General features: G+C 38.8%; 1 protein-coding gene across 5 annotated transcripts in view; it reads right to left on the reverse strand.

Annotated features, from left to right (window-relative positions):
- Nucleotides 1-703: 703 nt before the first annotated feature.
- The window catches only part of MMS22L (MMS22 like, DNA repair protein), an 87305-nt gene continuing 66277 nt past the window's right edge, over nt 704-21731 (reverse strand). For all 5 annotated transcript variants that reach the window (XM_081941138.1, XM_081941136.1, XM_081941137.1 and 2 more), the window contains 9 exons: nt 21463-21605; nt 19947-20089; nt 19657-19816; nt 17177-17346; nt 14274-14482; nt 13626-13792; nt 11396-11492; nt 5508-5675; nt 704-2921 (listed from right to left, as the gene is read on the reverse strand). In XM_081941138.1, the coding sequence (XP_081797264.1) occupies nt 2840-2921; nt 5508-5675; nt 11396-11492; nt 13626-13792; nt 14274-14482; nt 17177-17346; nt 19657-19816; nt 19947-20089; nt 21463-21605 (1339 nt within the window). In that variant the 3' untranslated portion in view covers nt 704-2839. The remainder of the gene's footprint in view (nt 2922-5507; nt 5676-11395; nt 11493-13625; nt 13793-14273; nt 14483-17176; nt 17347-19656; nt 19817-19946; nt 20090-21462; nt 21606-21731) is intronic.

Genomic DNA, 21731 nt, shown 5'->3' on the forward strand with positions numbered 1-21731 from the left:
GCAAAAATTCTAAAACTGGCTTTCTATATCTGCATTCTGACTACTGAAAGTGCAAATGGGATAGTTCCTATCCAATAAGTAGAAGGTAGAATTTACCTTTGCAGAAAAATCTACATCATCATCCTGAGCTTTCTATAAAGTTTAGGAAATACACATTTCACTAATAATAATATTTTAAATGGTTGGCTTTCATGCATAAAGCAAGACTAGAACTCACTGTCTCCCAGTTTCTGGCCTTAACCCTTAGACCAAACTGGCTGTCTATATGTATACGTTGAGTAGGACTAAGGTCAGGATTGCATCTGTTGCTTAATTTGTCTGAGTCCAAAATTCATTTTGGGAATAGCTAGAATACATTGATCTTAAGCTCTTTCTCTAAAAGCCAGCCTTAATTACCTACAATAGGGGTGTCAAACTCAAGGCCCCGGGCCAGATCTGGCCCCCAGGGTACTTAGATGTGGCTCGCGGGGCTGCCCTGGAAACAGCAAAGGACCGGCCGGCGGTGTTTCTGCTAGCAAAAATGAAGCTCATGGCCTTCCCAAGCTCCGTTTTCACTGGCAGAGGGTTGCAGGAGGCTGTGAAAGCCGCAACGGAGTTCAGGAGCCCCTTTACGCTGGCAGAGTGCTCAGCCCACCACCCATCACCCCAATATGTTGAGCTGGTCACACCCACCCCAGCCCCCTGAGGTCAAACATAACCCTGATGTGGCCCTCAATGAAATCAAGTTTGACACCTCTGACCCCCACTTTCATATTCTATCTAAATATAAAAAGAAAGAGAAAGGATGATCAAGGCGAATAGGCTTAAGGTCAGGCTTGTAACTATTCTCTATAACTTAGGGTGTGGGGAAAGACTTCATGGTTGCAAAGGAATCAAGGTGAAAAAAATGTAACATTCATGTCCTTCTTTTCTTGAATTTGTGAAAGGACTCCTTTCTAACTACACATTAATTCCTCTGCTCAGGGTTCTTGACTACGATTTATAACCATGGCCTGCATAACCTTATACAAAAAGTAACAGAACATTATGATAAAAAGATTTACTATGGTTTACAATCTAATAAACCTTTCAATGGTCACACTGAATTCAGTAATTAAGCCTTCACTCAATAAACAGAATTTAAATCAGAAGTAGACATTTCTATCTAAAACTAAATTCATCTACTTGGAAATAAGTGATTTAATATTGTGGCTCCAAACTTTATAAAGGAATTTGTCATAATAGCCTTTATTTAAAACAGAATCATAAAATAAACATAAAGCACTTGAGGCTTTTTATGTACCCAATTAAATTTTAACATTTTATATATTTCCGTATATTATTGTCATATATATTTTGCCATGTCGTGTGCACTCTGCAATTTTTCAAATTCTTCAATGCAGATTTATAAAGCTTCTCTACAATAGTTAGATATATCTGTTCCCTGAACCCACAGGCAAATAATCACTGCCAGCGATCTTATAATTCAATGTTAAAAAGATGTGTTAATAAATCTTTCAACTGACTTCTCATTCAAGAGTAATTTTTCATGAATTGAGACTCATAAAATTCTTTAAATATCTCAGCTAAGTATTAATTATATTTCCAATAAAAGACTGTTTGGTTAAACAAGCTGTTATAATGTAACTCCTATTTTCCTACAAATCAAAGGCTTCATACTCAAAAACTTAATGCAAAAGGCGTATTTCTGCTTTGCATTTCTACTGAATGGTAAAGACTCAGATTTTGAAAGCATCTCACCTGAAGGTTTTTTTAAAGAAAGCTTTTAGAAATGAAGGCCTTTTGAACTGAATTAAACTCTTCCAAAGTGTAGTTGCTTACAAGAGACTACAATGCAAATTCAGTGTCTCTTTCATAAATGAAAAGAAGATTTTGGCTTCACACTATTAAGTAGCCTAAAAGAAGCTTTTAGTTCCCGTAGGTCCTGATGTAATAATAGTTGAGTTAGGGAAGACATAATCTGCTATCTTTACATAATAAAACCCCAACAATAGAAAATGCTCTCAAGACTAGGAGGAAGTTTTTGTGACAATAATTGATGGACACAGAAAAAGAGTCTCTGGTTATTAACTGGAAAATTCCATTTCACCAGTTTTGCCACTGAGTCAATATAGCACCCTACTTATAAATGAAGGGTCTACTTGCCAGATGTGGCAATTGCATAATTTATTGAGTGAGAATCCATACAGCAATATAGTGACCTGGTGAGCAGTTTTCATTATTGAATCAATTCTTGGTATTCAAACAAGTATAAGGATAACACAGAGAGGGTCAGAGGTCAAATTCTGCAATACACATTTACAGATTTTAAAACAGGGGCAATGCTAGGACAGCTCTTACCATTCCACGCAATGCATACATGAGATCTTCTGTTAACATAAGGTACTCAAGTTTCTTCACCTCATCCTGGCCTTGCTGACGTGAAGTGTTGGCATGCAAAACATTCAAGATGTCAAACTGAAAGACGTGACAGCAAAAGAGTGCTGATTTACTGGACCAGGAAAAAGATACTGTTGGAGATTGTGTTTCCCATTTCTATTTAGTATTTAGAATACAACACATTTTTATTCTTGGCATAGCTTTCTAATAGTTCTGATAGATTGCAATGGCGCACAACGTTCATGTGAAACAAAACAAACATTCAGGATGCTTCGCATATGTTGTTTGAAGTTTTAAAATATTAAATCACATCTGCTTATATAAAGATATGCAGAAACATTATGTACAGTACCAATACACAGGAAATATGTTCTCTGCATAAAGAACCAGCATTCTATGGAACACTTCTCTCTCTCTCTCTCGCTACCTACACACTCACACACTCTCTCTCAACATGCTGCTAATAGGACTCATTTTCCAGTTTCAGTATCTCCATTTGTCCAGTATCTGTGAGGTGAGATAAAAGTCTTTTGTAGGCTTCTCTGTTAAGAAGGAAAACAAACAAAATATATAACATTTTAATTAAAACTAGTGTCATAGAGCTTAAGAATCAGTCATGTCATTCTTTTGCTATTGTAAGCAAATTAACAGTATTTTTTCCCCTATAATTTTGTACAGTTTAGTGTAAGTCATGACATTATTACTATTTTAGGTTTTTGGGTTTTTTTTGTTATTGAAGTAACAGCTTGAGAGCATGACAATTTTAAGCATTAGTTCAATCAACCTCTTCCCTTACTGTTAATGTCACTACATTAACAGATGTTCTACTTTACACCTCTATAATTATCAGGCATATTGATCTAGAATTAAAGGAGCTGTAGCTTAGCAAAAGTTCTGCTACAGAAGTCAGACTCACTATTGTGAAGAGCTATGAGAGAATTTCCATTTAAAATAAATTTCAGAGTACAGATCTCTTTCTAGATTTACATTCCTTAATCATCACCGGGAAGAGTCATTTCCAACCCAAAATAAATTCTTTGCTCTTATATCACCATCCAACTTATAAAATATTTATGTCCAATTCATTTTTTTAAAATATTCTTTCCCCAGTTTTCTCTTTAAAGCAGGAGTGTCAAACTCAGGGCCCGCAGGTGCTTAGATCAGGCCCGCAGGACCAGCCTGGAAACAGCAAAGGACCAGCCCACGGTGCCTCTGCCTGTGAAAATGGGCTGCGCGCACACGCTCACACACACACACCGAGCTCCGTTTTTGCTGGCAAAGGACTGCAGGAGGCCGTCATGGTTGAAAACGGGGCACAAACTAAAAACAAAACAAACTATAAACAAAACACAAGGAGAAATATTTCCCCTTTTGCATTTGAGCATGCAAGAAGGGACAGCAAAGGAGAAAGGAAAAGAGGAAAGGCAAAGAAAAAGAAAGGAAAGATGGGAAGAGAGCATGGAAGGGAAAAAAAGGAAAGAGGGAAGAAGAAAGGAGAAGGAAAAGGAAGGAAAAAGAAGAGAAAGAAGGAAGATTATAACGAGAGTGAGGGTTTCAGGAAAGTCCTGCCTTTGCACTTGGCCACCACAGGTGCCCCCGACATGAGTGATGTCAAGCTGGCCCTCGCCCTCCGAGGTCAAACACAACCCTGAGGCGGTCCTCAATGAATTTGAGTTTGATACCCCTACTTTAAAGAGCACTCAAAAACAGATATGGGTAGATATGAAGACTGGAGGGAATAATCTAAGCTGAGACACAGACATTGGAAAAACCTGGAAGAGATGACCAAATAAGAATGCAGAACTTCCAGAATATACATTCACAATTTCAGCCAAGTCCTTTTGGGTTGTTTGAGGAGGAGCACCACTTGTTTTGAGCAACATATACTATACTCTCAAATCCAATTTTAGTTACATAATGTGGGCATCTAGTCGAGGCATCTTGGACCAAATATGCATTTCCTACCACATAGAAGGTGGTCATTAAAAAGAAAAGGGCCCAAATAAGCAGGGATACAAATAAGAACCTGTCTTTTCATCTGGGCAGAATTATTCAAAGTTTGTAGGTTATTATTATACAACCAGAAAGAAAAGCATACCTGAACAACAGAGAGAGCTAACTAGCAACAGAAATTGTATATTTATATTATGTTTGTTATCAATTTCTCTGCAGTTAGGAAACAAGTAAAAGAAGTTAACAGAAGACTAAACTGGCTTTGTTTTCCACTTCCATTCCATAAGATAGCATCAGCATCATTTCAAAAAGATTAAAACTGGACCAGTTTAGAGCATGGGTCATTTCATATTCAATAAAATGACAACTGATTTGTGATTAAAATCACAGGGCCTTACTAAAAGCACACAATTTTCTTTCAACTCAGAAAGCTTATTTTTTTCATATCTCTATCCCATAGTAGTTCAGTATAAGGGTACCTGGTTTAAGGGTAGCATATTTATTATGGCAATAATTTCAAACCTGCAATGCATATTGATTAGAGAACCCTTATTATGGAGTTCAAACAACAAAAGGCGACATGATGATTCATCCATTTACTGCTGCATTTGTATGGAAACTGAAAACAGGAAATCAAATTGGGTGGCCGGGGGGGGGGGGGAGGGAATCCAAATTGTAATCTATATATATGAAAGAATTACGCAGAAAAAACTGTGAATAACTTCTGCCTGAAAGAAATATGTACCATCCTTCAAAAACGTTTTTGGAAAGAACAAGTGGACCGCTCTTTATTGCTCTAAAGCAGGGGTGTCAAACTCAAGGCCCAGCTCAAGGGGGCTGGATCCGGCCCGGGAGATGCTTAGATCTCAAGGGGGAACTGGAAACAGTGAAGGACCAGCCTGCGGTGCCTCTGCCTTTCCCATAGGTCTCAGGAGCTTGGGAGGGCCATGTGCGGCAGAAGGTTGCAGGAGACTGTTGCAGCTGAAAACGAAACCTGGGAGCCTGTTTTTGCTGGCAGAGCTCTCGGACCAGCATAGGAATCCCCGACATGAGTGATGTTGAGTTGGCCCCCCCCGCCCTGCCCCCCCCCAAAGTAAAACACAACTCTGACACAGCCCTCAATGAAATTGACTTTGACATCCCTGCTCTAAAGCAACAGTAATCCCCAAACCTACCTTTGCAAGGTGTTTCTGCCAAGGCCTTGTTTGTACTCTGAATTCCTCAGAGCTTCTGTCATAGCCGGAATCAGACAGATAACCAGAGACTGGTCCAGAATCGCCACTGTCTCCATGATGCTATAAACCTGATTATCATACACAGTAGTGTAATCTTGAATAAACTGCCTGTAGGCAGAGAGAAGGGCATTTATTGCAAATATACCTTTTTGGTTTTCAAAAAAATGGCTCAGCCAAGGAATGTTTGCTTTTATTTGAAAAACAATCCATGGAGTATCTAATTGATGCTATCTGGAAGCAGAAGGTAACAAATGCACACAGCTGAGTGTGTGCACACATGGGTGCGCGCGCGCACACACACACACACATACAGTATATATACATACAGTGTATGTGTATATGTATACACACATATGCAAATATATATTTTACAATTATTTTATGTGTGTGTGTGTGTATGTGTTTGTGTATATTACATACATAACTGAACATACACAAAATCATAATTTACCCTAATCACAGATTAGAACAAGGATGGTAAAGTCCCTTTGTCATTCAATTCTGGGGCTATTATCAAAAATCCAGCTTGTATCCTCAAGAGCCATCCCAACGAAGGACTAAATCCTGTTCAGAATTGTGTAAACATGCCCATAAATGCCTTTTCCAAAAATAACACTAAGCACTTCTTTCAGAACCAATTGTTGTTAAAGCTCTGTGTCATGTTTCAAATGTAATTCCCAAGCCAAAACATTCTATTCTTATTTTAATGGCCATTTTAATCAGCTTGCCTTTAATTATTTAACAAATCTAAATTAGAGGCCTCTGAATTCTTTAGGTGAATTCTGCCTGAATCATGAAAAGAAGCAGTAGCATATTTATTTGTTCACGTGACTGTATGAACTTTTTTTTTGTGCCTATGATCCCAGGCAACCAGGTGCACAAATCAATGCAGGGTTGTGTTTTTTTTTTGGCGGGGGGGGGGGGGGATGTGGCTGCCTTTTACCTGTGCCTGACAAAAAAGTGACTTGTCCAAGATCACTCCTTTGGCTTCTACAGATAGTCCTTGACTTACAACCACAATTGCTACTGGGATTTCAGTCCCTAAGTATTTAAGTGAGTCGTCAAGTGATCAGATCCAATTTTGCAACCATTTGATCATTAAGTGAATTATGGGCTTATCCTGTGAACCCAATTTTTTTCATTGACATTGCTTGTTGGAAGATAGCTAGGAAGATCACAAATGGTGATCACATGACCACAAGACACAGCACACAACATCATAAATGTGAGCCAGTTGTCACAGTGGGATGGAGCCCATCAAGTGGCTCATTTGATTGTGTGTTGTTGCCAGGGGAGTGAGGGGTTACTGTTTTTCATTCATATATTGGTTTCTTTTTATTATTTGTAAGCCACCCAGAGTCACTGAGAGTGAGTGGGCAGCCATATAAATCTCCTGAATGAATGGATGGATGAATGAATGAATGAATGAATAAGTGCCCAAGTTGCAACTGTGTGACTGCAGGAGCGGTGCAATGATTGCAACTTCAAGAACAGGTCATAGGTCATATAATATGGCTATTATATAGGCTATTTTTCCAGCATGTTGTAACTCTGAACTATCTTTAAACAAATGGTTGCAAACCTAAGGCAGGATTAGAACTCAATTTTTCCAGCACTTAGACAATACAAAGCTTTCTAGTTTAGGCTAATCTGAATTCATTGCTGACGTTAGTTAGCAATCTTTGGTAGGGTAATCCCTACAGAGAAGCTAAACCTGCCTTTTGTTTCTGATCCCTGTTACCATGTCTCTGATTCACTGAAAGTGTATCAGAGTGTCAATTAATCCATTTATGTTTTCAATCTATAACTGGATATTTTGGGAATTTCCTGGAACAGATCCAGGATGTGTGTGTGGGGGGGACGGGGGGGGGGTGTAAAAAACCACAAAGGAAAAAAAAAGCTACAGAAGAAATGCATCTTCTATTCAGCGGTACGAACATCAGTAATCCAAGTTAAAAACGATCACATCTGCCCTTTTATTCAGAACGGAAGTGTGATTTTACCCACAATTCGCACTTGCTATCAATTTCTCCTTTAACAGTTATAATTGAAGGTAAGTGTTTCTGACAGAACAATACTTAGAAATCTAAATATGACTTCTCAGAGTACTCAGGGTTTTAGAATCTGTCTGAATTTTTTTTAACATGCAATGGATTCTGAAATAGGCACAAGGAATTTGTACATGGACACTAGTTCACATCATTAGGTTAAATATTTAAAGCTAAATAAAAAGTCTGGCAAGTCAGGAGGCACACACATTTTTGTCATAAAAGCAAACATACAGGCAGTTCAGCAAAACGGTTAAAGATGCAGCATTCCAGTAATCTGGTCATGGGGTAATGAAGTGTGGTCTCCAAATGTAGGGAATTAATTTACTATGACATAAATGTGGCAAGCCCATGACATTGTTAAATTTAGTATCTCGGTAAAATTGGTCTTGCAGTGGCAAGGAGGTGAATCTATAGGAGTCTGAGACATTTTTTTCCCCTCACAACTAGACAACCCGTGACCCCTTGGGTCATCGTTTCGGAGATATTTCCTTCCCAGATTTCTCAATGCCTTCAACAATGGCATTGTATAATACCCTTTTCAGGTATAATACAAAGCTTGTATTATACCTGAAAAGTTCTTTAAAATTCAGTGAGATATTTAGAGATGTATATGCTTTGAAAAAAAAAAAAGCCCAGGTCAAACTGTACAGCACAAACATCCGGAGAGGAAATGTTTTATGTTTTATGACATTTTGCATTATTTCATAAACTGCTTCATGGAAATGTTTGTGCTATAAAAAAGATGTGGAGACTCTAGAAAGAGTGCAGAGAAGAGCAACAAAGAGGATTAGGGGACTGGAGGCTAAAATGTATGAAGAATGGTTACAGGAATTGGGTATGTCTAGTTTAATGAAAAGAAGGACTAGGGGAGACATGATAGCAGTGTTCCGATATCTTAAAGAAAAAGAAGTACTGGATGGAAACTAATCAAGGAGAGAAGCAACTTAGAATTAAGGAGAAATTTCCTGACAGTTAGAACAATTAATCAATGGAACAACTAGCCTCTAGACGTTGTGAATGCTCCAACACTGGGCGTTTTTAAGAAGATGTTGGATATCCATTTATCTGAAGTGGTGTAGGGTTCCCTGCCTAAGCAAGGGGGTTGGACTAGAAGACCTTCAAGGTCGCGTCCAACTCTGTTATTCTATTCTAAAATGTTTTATAAAAAATTGCCAAATTTCAATTCCATTTTGAACACATTTTGTAAGTTAGCCCATGTGAAGTATCTTGGTTCAATTGTTGTCCCAATATGCATCATTTTACCCAGTAACAGGTTTCTAGAACGAACGGTTTAGTACTATGTAGATAGATAAAGGAAAAGCAATAAAATGGCTGAGATCAGGAGTATCCTCAGGGGCTGATCTAAAACATCAAGATGGTGGCCGAAATGGTGTAATCAATCCATCTTGACTTTTTCAATCATCCCTTGAGGGCAACCTGGCTGAGATGCAGAAATGCCTTTGTTTGAAGATGATGGTAAATGGATGGAAGAATCCTTTAGATGTCCATCCTAGGACTATCTAGGATGAGAAAGAAATCAACCATACCATGGAAACTATGTACAAGACGTTTGGAATATGTGTGTGTGTGTGTGTGTGTGTGTGTGTGTGTGTGTGTGTTCCAGCATAACTCTGGAATGCCTTGAGCAATTTCAACCAAACTTGGTACACAGATGACTTACTCTCTGGAAACAAATACTGTGGGGGTAAGACACCCCTAACACCCCTGGGTGTGTTGTTCTGTTAAGATACAGCCTGTTGTGCCTTGAAATGGCTTCTACTATACTGCTGTAAAATGGCTTCTACTGTACAGCGCAGTAGAGTTGCCATGGTAACGGTTTCACAATACTCCACAAGGAGGCTCCCTCCCTCTGGTAAAGGGGAAAATCCAACATTAGAAATTACGTTTGGTCCGGGATTATTTTTGAAGACAAATGTATGGATTAGGATAAATAAATACCCGGGCAATACCGGGTTATCAGCTAGTTTAAAATATTTAAGCCATCCCATTTTAAAACATTAAAATGTGTTCTTTAGTTTTTTAATTATTTTGAATACTTCAAACATTATACTCTCTCCTCCTATTTTCTCCACATGGGGAAAGGTGTAAGAGTTGGGTAGAGGGAGGGGAAGTCACCAGATGGTTTCTATGTCTATGAGATCATTAGAACTTACAGTCTCCTGATTCTAGTTGCTAGTGTTAGACAACACAAAATGTTTCTAGTCCACACATTAACTACTATGTCAAACTAGTTTTCAATTTTAATTTTACATTTGACACAAGAGATCCAACTTAGTTGACAGCATTGCAATACTGTTCCAACCATATCAAATGTCTTCTGACCTTTAAGGTTTTGAGCTAGAAACATTTGAAATATGGACAGCCAATATTGAAACACTTACAGTAAACAATCCTTTCTGAGCTTGTGGCTATTTCACTGTTATTTAAGGCATGATGAGAGTGTAAATTCAGAATACTTGGAAAGGATCAAATTTGGAAAAGATAACATTCAATATTAGGAAACAATAACATTTATTCCTGTGCTACACAAAATTTGTTCTCATGAATTTTATGCTCCCCCATTACCTGTGGAATTTGGAAAAGTCAGGGAGACCTCAAGCTATTAATGGCGAAGCAAAATAATCTTAAATTTCATGTAGTTACTTTTAGTGACTGTTTGAAGTTACAATGGCACTGAAAAAAGTGACATAATTTTTACACGGCCATTGTAGCATCTCTATAGCCATGTGATCAAAATTTGGGTGCTTGATAAGTGGCATGTGTTTATGATAGTTGCCTAGGGTCATGTCAGTGGTGGGCTGCTGCATGTTTGCGCAGATTCGGGTGAACCCTTAGCTTTGATTCCTGGCTGGGCCCGCCTATCCGCCCTTATCCTAAGCTATCCATTTATAACTAACTTTCTGGTTGGTCCCCTTTGCCCTCGCTGCCCAGCTGAGTTTCGTGCTGCCCTTGCTTTACTCACTGGAACTGCCTGAGTTGATTACCTGCTTCTTTGAACCTCTGTTTCATTCCCAAAGGGGCACGTGAAAGCGAAGCTGGTACGCGTATGTGTTCACAACCAGCGAACTGCTTGTAAACATAAGTGCAGCCCACCTCTGCGTCATGTGGTCCCCATTTCCAGCTGGCTTCCAAAAAGTAAAGTCAATGGGGGAGAGGGAGCCAAATTTGCTGAACGGCCACATGATTCACCTAACAACTGCAGCGATTTGCTCGACAACTTTGGCAAAAAAGGTCATAAAATGAGGCAAAACTCACTTAACAGCTGCCTTGTTTGGCAATGGAAGTTATGGGCTCAATTGTGGCTGTAAGCTGAGGACCACTGCACAAGTTTTATTTGCCACTTTTGAATCTCCCACCCTGAAACGTCTTTAAATATTTATTATAACAAATTTGCAGGTGATCAAGAATATTTGTCAATGAGAGAGCAGTGATGGAGGAATGCACAGTGGGATTTCACAAGGCAGTATATAATTCTGCTTAAAGATGAAGCTTCAACGTACATTAAAACTCCTTTTGTCTTCATGGCTGCAACTGTGACAATCTCCCCCCCTAGTAGTCAACATCTACAGGGGGTGGGATGTGTGCGTGCTTCCTGATTTGTTGGCCAATCCACACAATAAACCGTCTTGCCAAGAATGAAAGTATATAAACAATCCACATCAAATTATGTTAGGGATAATTAGTTGCTTAAAAGAACATGCTTTCTGTCAAATGCTTGCAATCATTTTGGTGCCAGTTGGCTAGTGTTCTACTTACCTCAACACAGAAATCAGCTGGGTGGCAAGCTCGCCTCCTGGCCTTGTTTGGCAGCCTTCTACCATGTACTGTAGTATCTCCGTAGAGAGTTTTTTAACTGCAAGAGACAAATTGCATTGAGCCTCTGAATAGCTACATTGAAGAGAGCCCTAGGAAGTTTATGAAATGATTGGGGCTGGAGGAGTGATTGTTTTTGGCATTATGATTCTGAGTGACTCAAGGCCTAATGAATGTAAAAGGTTTAAAGGGAAGGTGCCTAATGACCACGAAATAGCTGACGACCAAGTTAATATAGTAATCTTTTAAGGCCTGTGGAATTATAGAGAAAGTACAACCTCTTCAAATATATTTCTCTTAATTTTTGCTGTACAGAATCCTGAAGTGGCCCATGTGAAATGTATCAGCTTTAGTAGCTTCATCTTTCTCATGTGTGTGCAATAGCAATAGCAGGTAGGCTTATATACCATCCCATAGTACTTTACAGCACTGTCTGAGCGGTTTACAATGTCAGCATTATTTACAAATTTCCCCCAACAATCTGGGCCCCAATTTTACTGACCTCAGAAAAATGGGCTGAGTCAACCTTGAGCCCTGTCAGAATCAAACTTGAGATTGTGGGCAGAGTTTGCTTGCAATATTGCAGTTTAACCACTGCGTCACATTAACCTTAGACAAACCATTCTCTCTCACCTTTGTTCTACCCAAAAAACTAAATAGTTGAAATGGTAAATTAAAACATTTTGAATCTTAAAAGTACTCTCTAACTCAAGGGTTGTTACTATTAATATCATATGAATATTCTGGAAGAATGACAATTAAATTATTGCAACCAGAGAAGAGACTAAACAATTCTTTTTTTAGAGCACGGGTGTCAAACTCGCGTCGTCATAGTGCTGTCACGCGACATATCGTGACTCCCCTTCGCTAAACTGGGCGTGGCCAGCACATGACGCACCCAGCCTGCAGGCCATGAGCTTGACAGCCCTGTTCTAGAGGGAATCTTGATTAGCAATTTCATCCAGGACCTGGATTCAGCAGTGGCTGAAGTGATGCTACCAGGATTTCACCTTAACTTTGTATTCTGTTAACGTTGTTCTAAAGAGCACTTCATTCAATGAGAATTGTTCCTTTTCTGCCTAGCAACAGTTCTAGGCAAAGCAGCCAACTCACATGAACTGAAAGTTTGGTAGAGGGGAGGTCCTGCATGACATCCAGTTTGATTTAATCACCTGAGCTCAAGACACATTGCATAGTTGTGAAATTTGTTTGAAGAGGAAAAGTAGTAGTACAAGTAGATTTTGCATAACAATCCTAATTTGGACCGGAATTTCTATCACTAAACGAAACGGCTGTTAGACAAAACTGCTGCTTGATGACAACAGTTCCGATAGTCCCAGTTGTTAGATAAAGACCTTGCCACTGATAGGAGAAGACCTCACATTTCTTCTCCCTGTGGAAAGTGCTAGCTTCTCCTTCTTCCTCCCCAGCTGGGACAGTGCCCCCCCCCTTTCGTAGATGAGGTTCTGCCACCCTTGCTGCATATATCCAGGGCTCGTGCAGGAGGAGGAAGCGGGAGCTGCAAAGATAGGTGGCAGCGGAGTGCAAGATGGCCAAAAGCAGATGCGGGGAAGGATTAGGCGGGTGGGAGGAACTGAAAATGTGGGCCCGATGCCAATGCCCAAATTTTGATAATGTGACCATGCTGTAATTATTTCAAGGACCAGTAATGAGTACCATCTGTTCAATTTGCAACTTCAAATGGTCATTAAGCGAGGACTGCTTGTGCCTCCTTGAGCACTGGTTAGCTGTCACTCAGAGCACCCCAATAGGTATGTTATATTTGTCCTTGCATGTCTCTTATCCAGCTAGAAAGCTTTTCACTATATGTCAGTACAGAACCCGTTTCTTCTCGAGTTAATTCTGTAACTAGGGTTGCAAATTAAGCATTTGGAGTTTAAGAAATAAACACCAGAATTTTTAAAATCAATTTAGGTCTGATTATATCGATGATCAAATGATGCCAGTGGCTGGTTCAAGACATTAACTATCTACTACAGTTGCAAGACCCTTTAATCACTCCCAAGATTATTGCCAGATTGGAAAATCTTCTTTATATTCACCACCATCAGTATATTTAACCTTGTACAATGAAGTCTGTGATTTTTTTCTTATACTTTCTGATATTCTAACGCACCCCTATATAGACAACAATGGAAGCTCCTAAGCTTACCTTGTGGTTCATTAACAAATATGAGGCACTTTAAGACAGAAGGCAGCAACGTCTCAACATCACATATTTCAATGCTTTTGGTCCTTTGCAGTGCTTCAAGAGTGAAAGCTAACACCAATCCTAGGCGAGGAGGAGGGGCATTACCTTTGAACTGTAGATAATTTTCACTGAAAGAAAATAAAAAGGAATCAGTCTATCATTCTTTAGGATTATGAGAACCAAATGTTTGTATCCCAAAGGTGCTTTTTTCAAGAGGCAACTGAACTTTCTGGTTTTTCTTTGAGAGATGAAGCTTCTTGGATGAGAAGCGAAACATCTTCAAAGAAAAAACAGAAAGTCCAGTTGCCTCTTGAAAAAAGCACCTTTGGGACAACCATGACCTGGATGGCTCAGAATGTCCATATACACATTTGTATATTCTTCAGCTGCATTTTCAGCCAAATAATTTTACATATACACAGCATGTTCTGATGAAATGAAATCCATCCAGATATTTTTCAGCTCAAAAGTTCTGACCAGGTTCCCCCCCCCCCCCAATATCATGCTTGTATCGCTTTCAAAGTAAAGGCACCAAAGCTTTTTTTTCTCCACCAATTTAGCTGTTAGACATTCAAATGCCAACCACTGATTTTGTTTTCTAGATGCTACCTGATGACTTGGACAGAGGTCTTGTGTAGATGAATGGCTTCTGGAGTGGCAGCAGACAGGCACAAGGCCAGCAAGATGGGATGATGCCCGGCTCGAGATGACAGAAGAAGGAAGCGCCCCAAATACTGGCGAATCACATCCCGTAACAATTGGTTCAAATAGGCACTCTGACTTTGTGACTGGCAATGGCAACATATAAAGGACAAGCCCTACGGAAAGGGAGGGTGGAGGGGGAGAGGAGAAAATAACAATTTGCTACATTTAAATAGTGAATGCAAAACATCGCTATCATCAGGACATCAAATGAGTCTTCTGAAAGTAGAATCTGCTGGAAGCACCCTCTTGAGAGTTACTGATGGCATCACTACCCCAATATATCTTAAATTTCAAACATATCAAGTGGGTGTTTTATTTCTTAAAATGTATAAAAAAGGGATGAGATTTTTTTTTAAAAAAAACAGGAACATATGTACTATTTCTGTATTTGCTATCGGAGCTTGGTCATTTCCACTTGATTTGCCCCATATCTAGGACAAAGAGCATTTTTTGAGAGACAGGGAGGAGGGTTGCTGTAAAGATAATGATGACCTATTAACTTAGGTCATGTGACCCAGGTGAAGAAGAGGATTCCACTTGTGGCTGAGGGTGAGAAATTTGAAGTATTTTCTGACAGTTCTTCTCTGTCCCTTTTTATCCTCAGTCACAAATAGGTGGGCAAATATTTTATTTTTATTCATTTGTATCATGCCTCTATTATTTTTACAAGTAACTCAAGGTGGAAAACATATCCAACATAACTTCCCCCTCCTATTTTCTCCACAACAACTCTGTGAGGTGTGTTGGTTGAGAGAGAGAGAGTGACTGGCCCGAAGTCACAATCTTCTTGTTAGGTCCCTTAATGAGAATTATTGAACAACTTTGAAATTGTAAATAGAATGTTAGTATTATATTACTGAATAGAATACTGCTATTAATAAAATAATGAACGTTGGTATTCATATTTAATGGCATGTTATATTTAGTTTTTGATATACATATTTTTCGGTGTGTAAGACAACCCCCGCCCCCAAGTGGGTGGAAATGAGTCTTCTGGTTCCATATAAAAGTCTATTTTTTAAATAATCAGATGAGTAGAAAATCACCCCTTGGTATCACCTGCTTGAACTTCTACCCATTAATGATCCACGTAAGGCTTTCAAGACTGTTTAGGAATACTTAATTTTATTGAGGTCTAACTCCAGGTGCTACTCTCTACAAAAGAGTGATAAAGATTAGGTGTCCCTGTATGGTCCATACTGATATTCATTGGATCAGTGCATAATCTAAGTATAGCAGCATTACCATGTGCCCATCTGTAACATTTGGTTGATGACATTTTCTTTAATTAAAAGATTGACAATGTAAAAATTAAGTTAGCCAAGGGACAATATACAAATAAGGTATACAATTTATTATACAATCATATAAAAGTTCCAAACAAATTTTAACATGTTATTTGGTCATTAATATAAAACGCCTAGCTTACATTTTATATATTTGACCAAAAATTCAATTATGTAATTCAATTGTGCAGGGATAATTGACATAAACGTTGTTCGCATAATTCATAAAAGAATAAAACAAAATAAAGTCCTCTTTTGGGATACTAGTTGTTGAAGATCACTTATCCATGGTTAAAAACATTTTTTTATTATCTTACTTCCGTCCAATAATTTAATGTTTTAGTTTTAATACTTGGAATTAATAGTTAAACTCATCAAATTAAAAAATGAAAAGCAATGTCAGGAAACCTTTTGTGAAGGACCCCAATATTTTACAACTTATTTTAAAAACTATGAATGCTTTGGAGTATTCATTTCTGATCCTTTTTCTAATTTTATATAAAATGTATGCTTGTTTTAGCTAGAATAAAGAATTTTCTGTTCATGACTTTTTGTTTGTTCTGTGCATTTTTTCCTTCTATCTGTCTAAACAGATTTTGTTGAAAACGCTTTCTAAGATTAACAAGAACAGAAGTAAATCATGACTCCATAACCATATGGAGTTATTATTAGAGAATTCATGAAGAATCTTGAATTCCCACTAGCAAAATGATCAAGTGAGAACTAGCATGTTATCAGCAGAAGAAAGCTCTGCCACTGCCACCAAGGACTACGATGGGTGGACAAAGGGCAGAGAAGGTGGCGGGTGGGGGGCAGTTGAAGCCCTTAAGCAGTTGTAAGTGGGCACAGGCTCCCAATTTCCCAAATTTTGGGCATGTGACAGTGGGGGCACTGCAATGGCTGTTAACTTCAGGGACTGCGTATTACATAACATATGTTCAGCACCATTGTAACTTCTGATGGCCACCAAACAAATGGTGATTATGTGAGGAATATCCGTAATTAGTGAATGATAAATAAGCAATTATTTGCTTCACAAGTTCAGTTTTCATTTTTAAAAAACACATAAGGGAGAGAAATGTGCCTAGGTCAGGTATTTGAACAAGTAGCAAATACTTTTTGAGATAATTAAAATCAAGCCCTGAGCAACATGTAACCCCCAATCTTGCAATACTCGTGAGTTTACCGACATATGCAAGTGCTCATTGTTACTTCTATTATGCAAACACGCGCATATTGTAGATTTTTTTAAAACCCACCTTTTACTATTTTCATAAGTAATTCAGGGTGGCAAACAGACACAATACTCTTCCTTCTTCCTCTTTTCTCCACAATAACCCTATGAGGTGAGTTTGGGCTGAGAGAGAGTGTGACTTGCTAAGGCAGGACCAGAACCCTGATTTCTAGGCCAGCACCTTAACCACTACATCAAAGTGGTGTGTGTGCATGTGTGTGCGTGTGTGACCGTGTGTCCCTGTGTGTGTGTTTTCATATGAACATAGTATAGAGAGACCAGCGCACCTGAAGGAAAAATGGGAGATTCTCATGAATGGCAGTCAACATCACTGCAGGTAGTTCTTTATCCTGCTGAAGCACAGCATGGGGCAAAAGCAAGCAATCTATAATGCGGAACAAGAGGGGCTGTGCTTTGGAAGTAGCCAGTATGGCTGCCCAGGACTTCATAAGGCATCCTGTCGAAATAAAACCAAGAAAACCAAAAGTCGAAATTGTAAAAAGGGAGAGAGGAAGCATGAAGAAATATTTCTGCCGGATTTCATGTCCACCGGTAACTATAGCAACCAAATAGTCACATTTCCATATATCCCGCTTAATAATCCTGGGGATGGTGAACGTCCATTTATACAGTGAACTAAAAATGAGAGTTGTGAACTTTGGACTGAAACTAGATACGTCAGGGAATAGTATACTGAAAGAAATAAATGCTAATGTATGCTACTTTTGTACTTTGTATTTACTGTTTGGTACGATCATTTTTAATGCAAATTGCTTTTGCCTTTTGTTTTTCATCGAAAGCAGTAACATACTTGGTTAATAAATGAACAAATAAATATAAAGCAAAGCAAATGTTACGAATGCACAAAACATTCAGCAATGTATTTTGAATCCCCCTTCACTTCCCTAAAGAGGAAGTATCACTGGAAAAAGGATAGCCTTGCTTCAAATACATCAACAGAAACCCCACAGAATGACGGAGCCTGCCTTAGAACAGAATGTGTGACCCACTTTCATTCCTCACAATTTTTTTTAAGTCTGCACAGGAAAAATGAATCAAAACTAGAGCTATCGATTGACTTTGAATACCACAAGATCATCAATAGATTTGCTATTCTGAGAATGATGGTGTCAACACAGCCGTAATATGCTGAAATTCCTTCTAATGGAGATATGTATTCTGGAATTTCTTATGCTGCTCTTCCAAATAACTATAATTGAAAGACTGACAGGTATAACTTGCAATATTTTTATTTAATATATTCAATGCTATTTCCTAAGTAAGAACGTTAAAGTAAAGCAGACATTAAAAAAGAATGTTCGTTATTAGAAGAACAAAAATAATATTTTACTAAATATTATAGTACTATAATATTTTCTTTCCCCACTTTTTAAATGTATAATATTGACACAAAGATGACCTGGGTGAAGAACCTTTAATAAAATATGTAATGGTATGCAGCTCTGAAGAACTGAGGGAAGCATTCCAAGGAAAGGAAGGAAGGAAGGAAGGAAGGAAGGAAGGAAGGAAGGAAGGAAGGAAGGAAGGAAGGAAGGAAGGAAGGCAGTCTGCAGATACCTCAAAATAGTCTGCAGGAAAGAACAGAACTACTTTCAGTAATTACAGGTAGTCCTCAACAGTTCATTTAGTGACTGTTCAAAATTACAGCACTGAAAAATGTGACTTGTGATTGTTTTTCAAAGTTAAAAGTTTTCCCATAATCATGTGATCAAAATTCAGACTCTTGGCAACTTATTCCTATTTATGATTGTTGCTGTGTCCCAAGTCACGTGATTCCTTTTTGCAACTTTCTGGCAAGCAAAATCCATGAGGAAGCCAGATTCACTTAACAATGAGGTTACTAACTTATCAACTGCAGTGACTCACTTAACAACTATGGCAAGGAAGATTCTAAAATGGGGCAAAATTCACTTAACGAGTGCATCACTTAATAACAAAAATTTGAGGCTTAGGTGTGGTCGTAAGTCGAGGACTACCTGTGTAAGAATTAAGGAAAAGTGTAAAGAAAGAAAAGAAGAGGACAGCCAGCAATAAGATTGATGAACTCAATCCCAGCAGCAATGGGTGCAACACTGGGGATCTGAAGGGTCAAACTGGGGACTGGGGGACAGATCTTCCTGGGGAAATCTAAGTTGTTGCAAAGGTTTATTCTCAACTTTCTCAATGTGCTACAGCAGCAACCCTAGCAAATGCACATCCCAGCAAACTCTTAATGAACATAACCCCACTTGCACTATGTCTCCTGGCTAGTTTTGTTGACAGACACTTGCAAGGGAACCAAAGGGCAACCTGGCTTTTGTAGGTTAGAGGTTCTTCTGCCTGGAAGCACTGACACTAATGGCTTTGCTTTATATTGTTGATAAGGGGAGCACTAAGCATGAGAATTTAGGGGCGTGATGGCTCAGTGGCTAAGATGCTGAGCTTGTCGATCAGAAGGTTGGCAGGTCAGCGTTTCGAATCCCTAGCATCGTGTAACGGAGTGAGCTCCCATTACTTGTCCCAGCTTCTGCCAACCTAGCAGTTCGTAAGCATGTAAAAATGCAAGTAGAAAAATAGGAACCACCTTCGGTGGGAAGGTAACAGCATTCTGTGAGCCTTTGGCGTTTAGTCATGTCGACCACATGACCACGGAGACGTCTTTGGACAGCTTTTTGGCTTTGAAATGGAGATAACTACTGCCCCCTAGAGTCAAGAACGACTAGCACATATGTGCAAGGGGCACCTTTACCTTAAGTATGAGAATTACCTATTATCTTGTAGGTGAGATGGAGTCCTTCTGCAGGCCCTTTCTTTATTAAATAGGGTTTTACATATTTTAATATGTCACCAAGATATACCAATGCCTTTGTCACCATGACTGATTTTTCAGGCAGATGCTGAAGCTCACTATAGTTTTTTCCAACAGCCTAAGAAAACATAGGAGAAAAAAATCAGAGAGCAATTCCTGATACTGGGACACATCTATCCTATTAAGATAGGATAGGGCATTTTCTAATTCTGTTCCTCCAAAACTGATATTTATAATAAACACTGTACCTCAATGAACCGGAAAACAGCCTCCTTAGGATCTTGTTTGTAGACAGACTCATCAAAGTGAGCCTTTGAGAAGATAGTTATTACTTCTGGCAGTTTGAATATCAATCTTGTAAGTTCAGTCAGTTGTTCCATATAAGCCTTATCTATTTATCAACACAACAGAAGAATTTGATGTGACTTAGCACTGGACTTTTCCCATCAAGTATACATCCTTAGACAGTTCCTCAGGTATGGTGAACTACAACTTCTACAAGGAAAATATATGAATTGTACTCTAACACCAGTATTTGTTAGTTGGATTTATATATTGTGTTTCCTCAAGGAGCACAAAGCAGTAAATCCAGTGCTTCCTCCTCAATTTTTCTGAACAAGTGCAAAAAACCTTATAAGGTAGGTTGAGTTGAGAATGTAATTGGCCAAGTCTCTTAGTGAGCTCCAATGAAAGAGGGTAAATTTGACTCTGAACCTTATTATTCTAGATCAGGGGTGTCAAACTCAAGGCTGGATCCGGCCCCTGGGGTGCTTAGATCTGGCCCTTGGGGTTGCCCTGGAAACAGCAAAGGACTGGCCCACAGTGCCTCTGCCAGTGAAAACGGAGCGGTGAAACGTGCGGTGGCCCTTTTCGCTGGAGTCCTTCACAGTTGAAAATGGAGCCTGGGGAACTGCGCAGAGGCCCCCCTGAGCTCCGTTTTAGCTTGGCAGAGTGCTAGCAAAATGAACTACTAGCAATAGAGAATCTCTCTCCCCCCCACAGGCCATCACAGGTGCCCCTGAAACGAGGGGTGTTGAACTGGCCACACTTACCATGGCCACGCCCCCAAAGTCAGCTCTCAATGAGATCAAGTTTGACATCCCTGTTCTAGACTAATATCTTAATCACTATATCAAGTTCAGATTCGAAAAACTGTAAAAAAGCAGGTTTTTTAAAAAAAGAAAGCATAGATATTTCTTGAAAGTTGTAAGATGCTATGACTCTTAGCAAGTATCTTCCCCCCAACCCTTTGCTTTTAACTCTCTTGCCATCTTCGTTATTTCCCCTTGCAAACATCTGTATACTTCAGTAAACATTAAGAAAAGACAAACCTAGGCCTAAGATAAAATATTTCCACATTTTATCCACTGCTCAGCTCAACCAAGCTCATATGTTTTATTAAATATAATAAAAAGAATCACTAGCATTAATAACTATAAATACAGACTTTCAATTGTCATAGAGCAAAATGTCCTCTCACGCGAGTTAAAACATTTTGAAATAACTTATCAGATTTGACCTATGATTTCCAATTAATTACATTATTCATCAACATTTGGGAATTTTTCTTTTTGTTTTCAAATGAACACATTTACTTTAAATTAAAATTAAAAAATAAGCAACTAATCAATTGCCCAAGCAGGCAAACAGATAATAAGGCAAAAAAGTAGTAACAGTGATGGTAGTGGTAAACTAACATTGTGTACATAATTGAAAAGACTGAGTTTCTATTGCTGCTGATCACATGTAAACCAATGTACATACTGGTAGTTTGCTCAGCATCTGTTCTGATCAAAGTCTCGGGAGGCTGATTGATAAACGTTTGTAAAATGCACCGAAACCATGACTGAACAAACAAGGATTGGTAAGATGAATGACCCATGTCAGTAAGAGCTTCAGCCAGTGCACTGTACAGAAAAGAAAGCCAATAAATAAAAACAAATTAGATAAATAGAAAAGTCATTCTTTCTCCTTGATTTATATCATTTTTAAAAAATCTATAAATGATTCCAAGAACTCCTGTCACTAAGAAA

Source organism: Natrix helvetica, assembly GCF_964273705.1.
Source record: "Natrix helvetica genome assembly, chromosome: 2".
NCBI lineage: Eukaryota > Metazoa > Chordata > Lepidosauria > Squamata > Natricidae > Natrix > Natrix helvetica.